Consider the following 13,490-nt stretch of genomic DNA (forward strand, 5'->3'; position numbering starts at 1 on the left):
ATTAATTTGTACAAAATATGCCTCTGAAAAAGGGAAATAAGTTTATTTTTTGAAAAGGCAAAAAAGTGGGACGACAAGTGTTTCCATAAATTGTGGGGAGATATGCAAAATACTTGATATACACACTATCACGCATATAATATATCGAATGTGCGGGTACATGTCGCAAACTACTACCTACATATGGGGAAAAATACATGTAAAGATGCATATAGATAAAAACATGACAAGGAAATGAGATGTTTCATCCTGCTAGTTACACTGCTTGTATGTTTTATAAAATGTAATGTAATAAGAAAATACTCTTATATAGGAAAACATCCACATTATAAATTAGCCACAGGATCCACAAACAAACATATAAATGGAAATGGAATTGTAAACAGAATTGTGAGCGGAATTGTAAATGGAAGTAGTAATAGTAATATTAATTTAAATAGGTATAGAAATAGAAATATATGTAGATATAAAAATAAAAGGGTATATAATAACGGGAATGACCTTTTTAAATATTTTACCACCTTAGTTAATGAAGACATAGAAAAACATAAAGAAGAAAAGAAAAAAAGAAGGAACTATTCCGTTACTTATATACAGAAATTACCTAAAAAGAACATTTTGCTGAAAAGATGGAAATATGATTTATTTGAAAAGATTAAAGAAAAAATGAAAAGAGATGAAGAGTTAAAAAAAAGGACAAAGTTATGTAGATATAAATATAAATTACCTATTGATTTTTTTAAATTGGGGGATGAGCTAAGAGGTAAAGTTGTTCAAATACACGACCACTTAATTAAAGTAGATGTTAACTCAATACATTTTGCTCATTTGTATATTAAAAGATACTTTGATGAAAAAGCACAAATAAGGAAAAAGTATGAAATAGGAAAATACATTGATGTCGTTATATGTTACATTCATAAGAAAAACAACATCATACAAGTTACAGATAATGAACAGGAAATAAAAGATTTGAGGACAAATTTACAAAAATTGAAGGAGGTTTGTCATTTAGGAGAGCCAACTAAGGAGGGAAATGAACAGAGTAGCAGGCAGGAAAATAACGATAATTATGGGGGGGGATGTACAGATGAAAAAACAGATGACGAGTTGAATGCTGAATCGGATGAAGAATCGGATGAAGAATCGGATAACGAATCGTATGAAGAATCGGATATCGAATCGTATGAAGAATCGGATAACGAATCGTATGAAGAATCGGATAACGAATCGTATGAAGAATCGGATAACGAATCGTATGAAGAATCGGATGACGAATCGTATGAAGAATCGGATAACGAATCGTATGACGCAGAAGGTAAAGACAATCATGAACTCAGAAATGCAGGGGGCACGTTGCACAACGAGGTGCACCAGGGTGAAATAAAAAAGGGCGCTAAGTATGTGTATGACACAGACAAAATTAAAAAAGAGTTAGGAGTAAATTTCCGAACAAACGAAGAGACAAACGATTTGATGTATATTAAGGAAGAAAAAATAGATGAGAAAAAAAAAAATATCACAGAGTATAAAATAGAAGATGAAGTTGATGGGGTTGTGAAATTCATAAATGAAGAAGGAGCATACATAGATATTGGGTGTAAAACGCTTGCCTTTTTTAATTTAGGACATTATAATAAAGATCCCAATCATTTTTTTTCACACAAGAAAAAAAAAAGAATAGAAATTAATGATCATTTAAAAAATTTGAAAATACGAAAAATAGATGTATTAAATAATAGAATAGAAGTTAGTATGTACAATCTACGAGAGGAAGCTTGTTTGCGAATTGTAAATCAACAAGAAACATTAAAAGAACAAAATAAATATATTCCTTGTTCATCTTTTATTACTCATAATTATCATATGATTAACTATATTAAAAAATATAATGAATTAAAAAAAAAAAAAAAAAATGTATATAATTTATTTGAAAAAGAGGAACAGCTAAGTAAATTGCAGAAAGTTACCCATTTAAAAAAAAGTCAGATAACTCCATTTATTTTAAGTTACAATGCATTATCATCTCCTAATACTAATTACCAAGATATGTTAGATCAAAATAAAGATAATGAAGAATTTTTAAAAGAAATTGGTGCCATTCCAGCTAGCCAAGATCAGGGTGACACCATGAATTTAGATGTATTGAGAAAGAAAAATAAGACATTAAAAGAAGAAATAGATAATTTTAGAAAATTTTGTCATGAAACCGATGAAAATGAAAATCATCAAAAAGAAGAAGAAGCAAAAATACAAAATAAAATTGCATATAATGTAAATAATTTTCTAAGTGGGCATTCCTTGTCTTTTAATGACTTGTTAGAGGAAGAGCAACAAAATGAAGAAGACAGTCAAGACCCACGATTGGCTGATACAAATATGCATGCAGAACATGATGAGCAGGAAGACGATGATTTATTCCATTTTGCGAATAATCGAAGTAGTGGTAAAATTGATCGCTATGGAAATTCATTAGTAGAAGGCAACAAAGGGACTCTGTTGTACCTAAAAAAAAATTTGCCTCAAATAAAACGAAGTGTATTGGAAAAATATAGTACAAATAATCTTAATTGCAAGAAAAAAAATAAAATTTCGCATGAATTTTCTAGTGAATTGTTAAATGCGGGGGAGAAGCAGCAGATGGGAGGAAATCCTTACCTAGTAGAGGGAGCAACAAATAGTCGAGGATTCCAAAATGAGTTTAGCAGGAATAGGGGAAAACATTTTGATCAGAAGGACAAGGAAAAATATGATGGTGGAAAGGATGAGGAGAATTATGATGAAGATAAAAAATATGAGGGTGACAAATATGATGAGGATGAGAATTACGATGAGGATGAGAATTACGATGGGGATGAGAATTATGATGAGGATGAGAATTACGATGAGGATGAGAATTATGATGAGGACGATAATTATGAAGATGAAGCAGAAAAGGACCCCTTTGGAAAGAAAAACACCATGAAAGACCGCTTATATGTAGATGAAAAGAAAGAAAGAAAGAAGGAAAAAAAAAAGAAAAAAAAAGACATATTTGCGGACAATGAAGATATAGATGAAGATCTTCTACCTAATGATGGAGGACGGGGAATACATGGAAATAGCGGAACGGAAGACTATAAGGAAAACGATAATAAAGATGAAAATAATGAATCATTTTTTAATGTAAAAAAGAATTTGAAATATATTTTGAAACAAAAATTAAACATGAATTTAACAAATGATAGGGAAAAATGCATAGAAGAAGCATCAAAACTGTTTGGTGAAGATATAAGAACATGGGACGAAAAAATGTATTATTATTTTGGAAGCAAAGAAAGTGTATCTCTAGACAATTTGTCTATTTATGATGATGATGAGTTCAAAAATAACATAATGGATAAGCCGACAGATCAATTTAGCGAATATGACAAAATATTGGATTCAGAAAATTGGCACATATATAATGAAAAAAATTTTTTAGGTGCAAAGTATGGAGAAGAGGGTGGCGATGATATGACTAGCAATAAGTACAAAGTATATAGTAGTAATAATGCTGACAGTTGTAGTGTCAATAAGGCAGATGAAAGAAACAGCAATGCAAGGGAAGAGGACTCGAATTATTACTCACCTAAGACTAATGTAAAAGAAAAAACAGAAGAAGGAAACGTTTGTCAACAGAAGGATGTTACTTCCATTTCTAGCCATGCAAACAACAAACAAGATGATGAGTATGAGGAGGATATTGAAGATTACATAAACACCTTTGTAAATGACGAAAATGGCGAAGAGAAAGAGAGGGACAAAAATGACAAAAATGACAAAAATAACAAAATTGACCAAAAGGACAAAAATGTGCAGGAGAAACATACTCAAATAATTGAACATGTTCTGAATCTACAAAGAAAAAAAAAAGACCAACGAGACCCCTCAAACCAAAGCACAGAAGGAAACGCTTTAAATCGGAACAATTATATTAAGCAAATAGAAAAAAATCATATGAATGACTTTACAGAGAATATTGAAAAGTTAGGAAGCGATAAAGAGGAAGATAATAAGTCCATAAACTCAAACGAAATAAACGTTGGCGACATTGTCAACAAAGCTATAAACATTGGAAACATATTTAAAAAGAATAGGATAACAAAATTACTAAAACAGAAGAAGTCAGAGCTTAAGAATTCTAACAGTGATGATAGTGAGAGCATTTCAGGTAGTAATTTAAATGATTCAACGAGCAGATCCATTTTCAGAATAAATAAAGCCATAAAATGGAATGAAAAGCAAAATCCTTTGGAATTAAACGAAAATGAAAAATATGAAAAAAATCGTAATGAAGACTTTGAAAATGGTAATAACAAGGACCAGTGCAATGAACTAAAGGCATATAAGAATGCATCATACGAGGTAAAAGGAGGCGAGGGTGCTAAAATGTATTGTCTTATATTAACCATTGGTCTATATATACATGGACGTATGTATAATTTTTATGCACATATATATATTTATTTAATGCAAACAAAATTTATGTGAAATTTCCTATACGTATTTAAATGAACTTGTTTTTATTTTTCCTTCTAACGCAGGTGCAAGGCTATTACAAGAGAAAAAGAAAAATGAGAAGTATTCAAGATTTAGAGGATATTGAGTCAGAGAAGGAAGAAGATATTGTTTTAAATGATGAAGATTTCGTCAATAAACCATGTGACAGTGGTAGTAGTGGAAGTAATGGTAGTGATAGTAGTAGTAGCAGCAGCTGCCGTGGTAGAAGCAAAGAGAGTGCTCATTATTCGTATGAAGATAATAATTCATGCTTAAAATTAGACGATAAAAAGGACTTATTACTTTTGCACGGACAGTATGATAAAATAATAGAAGATAACTATTTGGAAAGAATTCTAGAAAAAGAAAAAATTTACAACAAAAATGTTGCAAAAGAAATTGATTTATTAATAGAAAGTTTTAGATATGTGAAAGTACATCCAGATAAGTTAATTGAATATTTTTATAATGAGAAGAAAAAGAATTCTACGGCAACAATAGCTGATGCTAGTTGTAGCAAAAGTATAAGTGCAGGAAAGAAGCATAGTGATGATATAAACAATTCAAACAACATGTTCAATGAAGGCATTAGCGATATAAATGAATCAGACCTTTATATGAATACTACAAAAAAGGGTAATAATAATAATGGTATTACAAAATTAAAAAATCTTTTAGAAAGTAATATAAATAATGCTATGTCAGATGAAAGTGTCGCTTTAAAAATGTGGTCATTAAAATTAGGTCTTCTTAAACACAGCGATATGCATTTAAATGATGAAGAATTAATTAATTATTTTGTTAAAAATCAAAAATTTAGAAGAGTATTAAAATTTTATAATGTAAGTACAAAGAATATAACTATTCCGCTTATTTACAAAATTACAAAATTGCTCTACTTTGAGAGACCCTTTCCCACTAAGGAGAAAAAACATAAGCTATACTTAAACTAAAATACCCTGAAAAAGGAGGAGTACTAAAAAAGAATTCAGAGTAAAAAATTTATGCTCATTTGCCACTTGAATTACCCACACAAGAATTTTTATATTACAGTGGGTGAAGTTACAATAGCGTTATGAAGAAAAAAATGAAAAAAATGGATAAATGAAAAATAGAAAATTATTAAATGTGTGAATTCATAAATTAAATACGTATATATACATATATGTGCACCAGTAAATCCATATGTATACAACTGTACGTGCACGTTTGCGCTATGATACATTCTTTAGTTTTTTTTCTTTTTTTTTTGTACCTAAATGATAGGAGTTGATAAAAACGATAACAAAAACAAACAAAAAAATATTTTAATAAAATAATACGTTACATTATGTCACACTATATCACACTGCACTATATTTTCTTACGTTATACTACTGTGCCAAATATCTTTCCTTTGTGCAGACTTTCCAACGTTACATTGAACACAAGGGAGGAAACATATCACGAATAGAAATGCTCTTTTATCATGAGTTCATTGACAATCGGATCAAAATCTTCCAAAGGGTCATATTTATTTAGACGTTTATTTTCTTTTTCTTGTTCTATTTTTTTTACCTCTTCTATAACTTCTGGTCTCTTACTTAGTTTTTTTGTTTTCAGAATATTTCGAAGCATTTGCTCTTTTTTATAATTTCCTCTGTGTTTATAAAAGGTTTCAAATTTTAGGGAACAAAATTTATTTAAATAATCAATAAAATTCCTCTTTAAATGCTTTAATTCTAAGCTTGGTCTTACTATATTATGAATTCTATTAAGTATATAATAAATAGAATCATCCCTAAAAAAATTATATTTTCTTCTTTCACGATCTATCAATTCATTGTTAGACTCAATTTTGTTTATATAAATTCTACTCATTTCCTGTCTATGTCCATAAAATCTTTTGTAATTTTTTTTTGGTTTAAATTTTAACCGATATATTTTATTTCCTCTAAAATGATTAATCACTGTTGCATTAATTCGTACATTATCTAAAAAAGGGGTTCCAAATGAATATATCCCTTCTTCATTACTGTAAAAAAATACTCTATTTAAATATATATTTTTCTTTTCTTCTTGTTTTATTCTAAATACATCATAATATCTACCTTCCTCAACCCATCGTATCTTACCGCATATTTCAATTACACAAAACTTACCGCTTCTGTCTCGATCATCTTCGATTTCTGATAATTTTACCTGTGCTGGGGAACTTATTAATACGTGCAACTTGTTTCTTCTACTAAATTTGTGCTGGTCAAAATTTCTTATAAAATTTATATTGTATGTTTTATTACTAAAGGGTACTTTTTTTGCTTTGTTTACATATAAAGGCATATGTATACAACATAAAATTAAAAAGGGAATGGAGAAAAAGAAAAGAAAGAAATTCCTGCCTGAATAAAACATATTTCCCCACGTTCATTTTTAACGTATTTTATATTACTCCTCGCATTTTTTATGAACTTTAACTTAAAATGGAATTTGATGCTTCTCTTTTCAGAATAAGTCATTTTTGCTTCAGCGAGAATATGTGTTCGTCAAACGTGTAAACGCGTACAGGCATTATGCATACATGCACATATCAATATATATATACATATATATATATATATATATATATATATATATATTTATTTATTTATACCCATTTGTTATATATATACATTTATTTGCTTAACTCCTTTGAACTCAAAAAATGAATGTGAATTTTGTAAAATTTACAATAAAACTTAAACATGCATTTCAATTTTTCTAAATTGTGTTGTTTGGGCACAGTTAAGTACAATGGGATGGTGTTCGGTTAATTTTTCTTTTTTTTTTTGAAAAGTTCATGAAAAAAAAAAAATTTCAAAAAAAAAGGCACATTCTGAACGGTTTAGAAAAAAAAAATTATACATATGAATAACTACGCATCGTACATATATATACATGTATATATTTACAATATTCTTACATGTATAATATTATGACTTGTACAGAAAACACAAGATTAACACCTAGGAGCATCATGCGATACAGCTATTTACCTATTGCCTATTTGCAAACATTTACTTCAATGTTCCAAGCGAATAAAATTTATAAAAATTCCGTTCGAATTATTTATCATATAGTGTTTGTTATAAAGTTTTGATTGTCAGAAAGTTGAAATATTGAGAAGATGGCATTTCGATATACGTATATATATTTGTTTTGATGTGTATATTTTTTTATATGTGTGTTATTGTATATGTACCATTTTTTGGATGATACGTATATGTCTGCATAAAATAAACGCTTGATCAACCACTTCAGCTGTCAAGTAAACAAAAAGCAAAATAAAACATCACATGGAGAGACACAGAGAAATAAAAGTGCATATAAAAAATGAAAATTAAAGTGAATACTACTGATAAAAATATTTCTTATTATCTAATTAACACCAAGGGTAACGATATATATTTTTCTGCAAAAATGCGTAAAAGGCAAAATAGCCTAATTTTTTAGGGGAAGGAAAAAAAAAATATATATAAATATAAATATATATATATATATATACACTTGCATATATACATGCATACTTACATGAATACATATGTGCATACGTAAGTACATAAATACATACATATGTTTATACTTTCAATTTTATATCGCCCCTTTCTGGGAAGAAAAGATTTCGTGAGGAATTTTTTGAAAAACTTTTGCTTGACAGTAATCCCTTATCTAACAGTTCATGCGGTAATAAAGAGTTACCTAAATTATTATTAAAATGAGATAAATTAGATTTAAATGTTTTATATACCGGAAAGAAACTTAAGCCAAAATCTTCATCATAATCTTCCAGGTAATGAAAAAATATATTTCTTAATTTATTATCACCATTTGATTTATCATTGTTTTTACTTTTTATTGAAAGTAAACTATTGACCTTATTTAAATTATAATTAGAATTTTTTATTTCATCTAATATATTTTTTTCTTTGTTAATTTCGTAGTTAGTCTTTGAAATAAATTCTTTCACTTTTTCTGCATATGATTCAACAAGGGTATTTTGTAATGATGTTTTAAAATTCGTTTTAGACAATTTCATATTTACAATTGGTGTTTGTGTTAATCGCGCATATTCGTTCTCTCCATCATTTGTATCAACTCTTTCCGTTAGTGATTTTAGCAGACTTCTCAGTTTTTTATTCTTTTTCACCTTTGCACAATTGCAATAAAGGAAGGTTATCGACAATAAGTAAATAGAAAGATATATATAAAACTGTTTTCCTCTCATTTTTAATGAAAACTTGTTTAACAAGAAATAATTTTAAAAAAGTATGTACAAGTCAGCAGCGAAACGTAAATTGTAAATGCACAGCAACGGGAGGAAAGATCAAACGAATATAGAATGAAAAAGAGATATAAAAAAAAAAAAAAAAAAAAATTTACAAATTAAACAAAATACACTTCTTTTTAGATGTTTAATCTGGGTGGACAAAACGATAGTTTATTATTACCAAGATATTATGAGCAAATTTTTTAACGGGACTACACTGATCTAACACGTTTGATACATGTAGACTTCATTAACCCATTATATTTTTTCCTGTATAAAAACAGAAAGTACTACTACTTTAAAAAAAACAACTCAAAATTACATTTCTAAGTAATAAGATACAACAAAGTACACCCTGTTAAAACTTTTAATGTACGTACACAGAAAATTCCAAAAGAAAAAAAAAAAAGAAAAAAGAAATAAAATAGAACAAAATTTAAAATAAATAATGAACGTTTTACATACTAATACAAAAAAACGAACAAATAGTAAATTGTTGGGAAATGCCATCTTCTCTGCACAAATATTTGCAGTGAAAAGAAAATAATAGAGGGTTCTTCAAATATTTAAAAATTGCTTTTTGAAGGTAAACAAAATTTGAATTATGTTCATATAACGAAAAATAAAATTTAAAAAAAGAGTGTAAATAGGGCAAAGGCGTTTTTGAAAAAGGATAAAAAAAAATGGGAATGTATATATATATGCATATATATTTTTTTTTTTTTAACGTGTTTAAAAAAATTTTGCATATGTATATGTTTAAAAATTCACTTTTTTTACATTTATAATAATTTAAAATAAAAGATAAATAAACTGTATATCTTTTGAACAAAAATGATTTTAATTAAAATGCACTTTTTATACGGTGAAAATTTAAGTGTCCGCGAAGAAAAGGGACAAAGTAAGATATAAACTCAAAAGAGATAAACTGAAAAGATATAGTACTAGATGATAAGATATGAGACATAACAACGCAAAAACAAATGAGTGTGGGCGTTTGCATGTGTACGTACGTAGACATCCATACATGTATAATCATTTCTTCTTCCATATTAGCAACATCTAATATGAATGCTCATATGTAAACAGACAAAAAATGTAGACATTAATAATAGTTCCATAACGTTTTTAATATGTGTAGAGTAATTTCCTTTTTTTTAATTTTTTGAATTATAAGAATGCTTACTATAATTTCTGCTATTGTTATAAACTTGATTTTTATCATATGATATATTAGGCACATTTTTTTTAATATCTGACTGTAAATTAGTAGAGCTGCTGTTAAAATAACTTTTGTATTTATTTACAGTTGAACCATCTTTATTTATACATTCCCTCATTGTGCTGTAACCATATTCGTGATAATAATTTTTTTTTTTAAAAGAATGTGTATAAAATGATTCGTTTTTATCATAGTAATGTTTATTATGATAGTTCGAATGACTTAAATTGTAAGAAGCCATATACTCCTGTAATATTAAGAAATTTGAATACTTGCTCCTATAATAATAGTTAGTAGAACTACTGCTACTGTTCTTATCACTGTTCATTTTTTTTAACGAATGAGGTAATTTCAACTTCTGACGATCTAAAAATTTATTTTTGGAAATTTCATCTTTAAAAGCAACTGTAGCTATTGTTGGGCAATTTTTTGTTATGAATATATCCTCAAAAATTGGTAAATATTGTTTATTGGAAAATTGAGATTCTAAAAAATCACGTAAGTCATATTCGTTCCATTCTGCAGGTTTGTTTTTTATAACTATGCAAAATTTTTCCTTAATATCTTCTGATATTTCTTTCCATCCTAAATGTTTTGGCCACGTCTTTAATTCCACTGCTTTATGGTTATGCTTATAAATATTATTACAATTACTGTTACTATTATTGCTAGTACTTCTACCTCTACCTCTGCTTCTATCTCTTCTTCTACCTCTGTTTTTACTCGTGCTCCTACTATTTTTATTGTATTCTTTTCTTCTACAGTCACCTAATACATTGGGCGAATACTTCTTAAGGGAAGCATCGTAAGAATAATTTTTTAAATCTTCTTTCCTTTCATCATTTTTTTTTTTTTTTTTTTCCCTCATTGAGTAATAGGATTGATCCCTTTTTTCTTCCTTCCACTTATGTTCGTCTTTTTCTTTTCCCCCTGTAATTTCCTCTTTATTTTCAGCTGTTTCCCCCTTTTCATTTTCTCTTTGTATTCTCTGATTAGTCATATGCAAATCATTTTCTTCCTCAAACTTCACATTGTCATAATTGTTCACACATAAATTACTATCATTTTCAACCGATGCTTCATCAATATTTAATATTTTACTTATATCTTCTTGACGAACGTCCTCAATTATTTCTTCCATGCATCCCTTAAAAAAATATACAATAATTTTTTTTTTATTATACGATTTTTTTTTCAAATACTTTTTTCTTTTTAAATTTTTCAGAAATGTATATTCTTCCCTAGTTAGAGCTCCAGATGGGTTACTCACCATTTCCGTGCTCTCAGTTTGTATACTACAATTCTGTTTTCTTTTCCTCTTCTTCTTCTTTTCCCTCTCCTCAGTATTCTGTGCATCTTCTTCACCAATAAAATTGGTGAAGCTCAACTTTCTTTTCTTTTCATTTACATATGCATCCATTTCATCCCCTGCAGACACGTAGTAGCCTGGGTTTTTATTTCTATTAATCGTCGTATCATCAATTCTGTACGTGGCCACATCATCACTCCTAAAAGAACTATTGTTACATCTTAACTTATACTCGCTTTTTATATCCGAATTATTGTTCAGGTGAATTTTTTTTTCTTTCTTTATGTAATCCTTTTCTACATCATCACTGTTATTATTATTATAACGAATATTCCTACCGTTATTACTAGTATTATAACTATTACTATATTTTTTGTGCACCATGCAATCAATTTCGTTAATTTTATTTTGGATTTTTTTTTTATGGTATTCATTACATTCCTTCAAACTATTTCTTCTGCTACTTAAACAAATGTCACCATCATGTTCTTCGCCAGAGTTATCACATAAAATATTAACTTTATCATCCTTGTTGTGTCTCTCTTTTTTTTCCTTATTAATACACAAATCGCTTTTCATTGTAATACCTACTTCATCTTTATAAGTTCGATACAGTGAATCACTCCTTAATATTGAAACCTCTTCACTCGTTTTTCTGTCATGCGTATGATTCAGTTTTCCATCATCATCATAGTGCAAACTGGTGCGAAACCTTTTTATTCGTCTTCTAACGACATCATTGCCTTCATCGTCATATGCTTCATCTTCATCATCCTCATCATCTTCATCATCCTCATCATCCTCATTATCCTCATCATCCTCATCACCCTCATCATCCTCATCACCCTCATCATCCTCATCACCCTCATCATCCTCATCCTCTTCATCATGATATTCACAGTATTTTATTTCGTTCGCAGAATCATCATCCTCCTTTGCATAATGTAAGCCACTTATATGCAAATATTTTTCACCCGTTTCAAAGCGAATTTTCCTATTTTCATTTTCCTCCTTTTCACTGAAATTATTATGTTTCTCCTTTTCATCGATTCCGAAAATTACGTTTTTACTAAAGATCTGATTGCTGCCATTTGTGATGTTTGAATTTTCTTGCTCTTCATTTTGCAAATTATTCACATGAAGCACTTCTTTCTCACCTTCATTATTTTTTTTTGACTTTTCGCAATTTGTTGGGTCCTTTTGAGACTCCTTTTCACTATTTAAAGCGAGATATTGTTTACTGTTTTCAGATTTGTTCGTATCATCCCCATCTTCTTTTTCGTCTTTCTTTATACACTCCTGTTCTTCTCTGTCGTTGCAGGTTAGCTTTACAAAAATTTTGTTGCTATTACATGAGTCATCGTAAATTATAATTTTCTCCTTTTTCAGCAAATAATTTGCTAATTTTTCATTGCATATGATTTTCCAAGGATATAAACCTGTTTCTTCATTTAAAGGCTTAATAACTTTCTTTATTTGAAAACATTCATTTTTTAGTAAATGAAGTAAAAATTGGAATAACTTTTCATTTATATTTGATGGAAGGTTATAGCATTTTATTACGTAGCCATTTTTCTGTTTCTCATTACTAAAGCTTTTATTTTTTTCCCGATTTATAAACAAGGGAGGAAATATCATGTTATATATAAATGTTAAAAAAAGGAAAAAAAAAAAAATTCAAAAAAACAAACAAATAAACAAACAGAAGGAAATGAGTTAAATATTTATATATACATATATAAACTTTGCTCTGCTTTTCTTGCATTTTTTTTTTTTTTTTTTTTTTAATATACTTTTTTTTTTTACATTTAAAATATTTTTTTATTCCTATTTTTTCTTTTAATGTTTGTATTTTTTTTTTTTTACCGTTTTTGCCGCATGTTTTCTAATTTTCTATTAAAAAATTTACGAACTATTTTTGTAGCATTTTTTTTTCTTCCATCTTTTTTTTTTTTTTTTTTATCTTTAAAGTTAGAGTAAACCAGCGTACAACAGACACCACATTAAAAGGAAAGAAAATTTTTGTTCTATTGTGCGTTCGCGAAGGTTAATTTAAAGAGAATATTCTAATGTAAAAATTTAAATTTATAATATTTTGACAATTTTTTTTTCACGTAACTTAAGAGTAAGAAGCTATAGCTGAAAGGAAACAAATG

General features: G+C 28.1%; 4 protein-coding genes across 4 annotated transcripts; 1 reads left to right on the forward strand and 3 right to left on the reverse strand.

Annotated features, from left to right (window-relative positions):
- Positions 1–234: 234 nt before the first annotated feature.
- PmUG01_05018400 (conserved Plasmodium protein, unknown function) lies at positions 235–5,474 on the forward strand (the record flags this gene model as incomplete). The annotated part of the gene is made up of 2 exons (XM_029003380.1): positions 235–4,386; positions 4,566–5,474. 2 exons carry the CDS (start codon positions 235–237, stop codon positions 5,472–5,474), a joined length of 5,061 nt encoding a protein of 1,686 aa, XP_028860331.1.
- Positions 5,475–5,964: 490 nt separating this feature from the next.
- Positions 5,965–6,840, reverse strand: PmUG01_05018500 (apicoplast ribosomal protein L21 precursor, putative; the record flags this gene model as incomplete). Its single annotated transcript, XM_029003381.1, has 1 exon — positions 5,965–6,840. The coding sequence occupies one exon, from the start codon at positions 6,838–6,840 to the stop codon at positions 5,965–5,967; it is 876 nt and encodes a 291-aa protein (XP_028860332.1).
- A 1,273-nt stretch (positions 6,841–8,113) lies between these two features.
- On the reverse strand, positions 8,114–8,761 carry PmUG01_05018600 (conserved Plasmodium protein, unknown function; the record flags this gene model as incomplete). The annotated part of the gene is made up of 1 exon (XM_029003382.1): positions 8,114–8,761. The coding sequence occupies one exon, from the start codon at positions 8,759–8,761 to the stop codon at positions 8,114–8,116; it is 648 nt and encodes a 215-aa protein (XP_028860333.1).
- Positions 8,762–9,960: 1,199 nt separating this feature from the next.
- PmUG01_05018700 (conserved Plasmodium protein, unknown function) lies at positions 9,961–12,972 on the reverse strand (the record flags this gene model as incomplete). The annotated part of the gene is made up of 1 exon (XM_029003383.1): positions 9,961–12,972. The coding sequence occupies one exon, from the start codon at positions 12,970–12,972 to the stop codon at positions 9,961–9,963; it is 3,012 nt and encodes a 1,003-aa protein (XP_028860334.1).
- Positions 12,973–13,490: the final 518 nt, after the last annotated feature.

This window comes from Plasmodium malariae (assembly GCF_900090045.1).
Source record: "Plasmodium malariae genome assembly, chromosome: 5".
Lineage (NCBI taxonomy): Eukaryota > Apicomplexa > Aconoidasida > Haemosporida > Plasmodiidae > Plasmodium > Plasmodium malariae.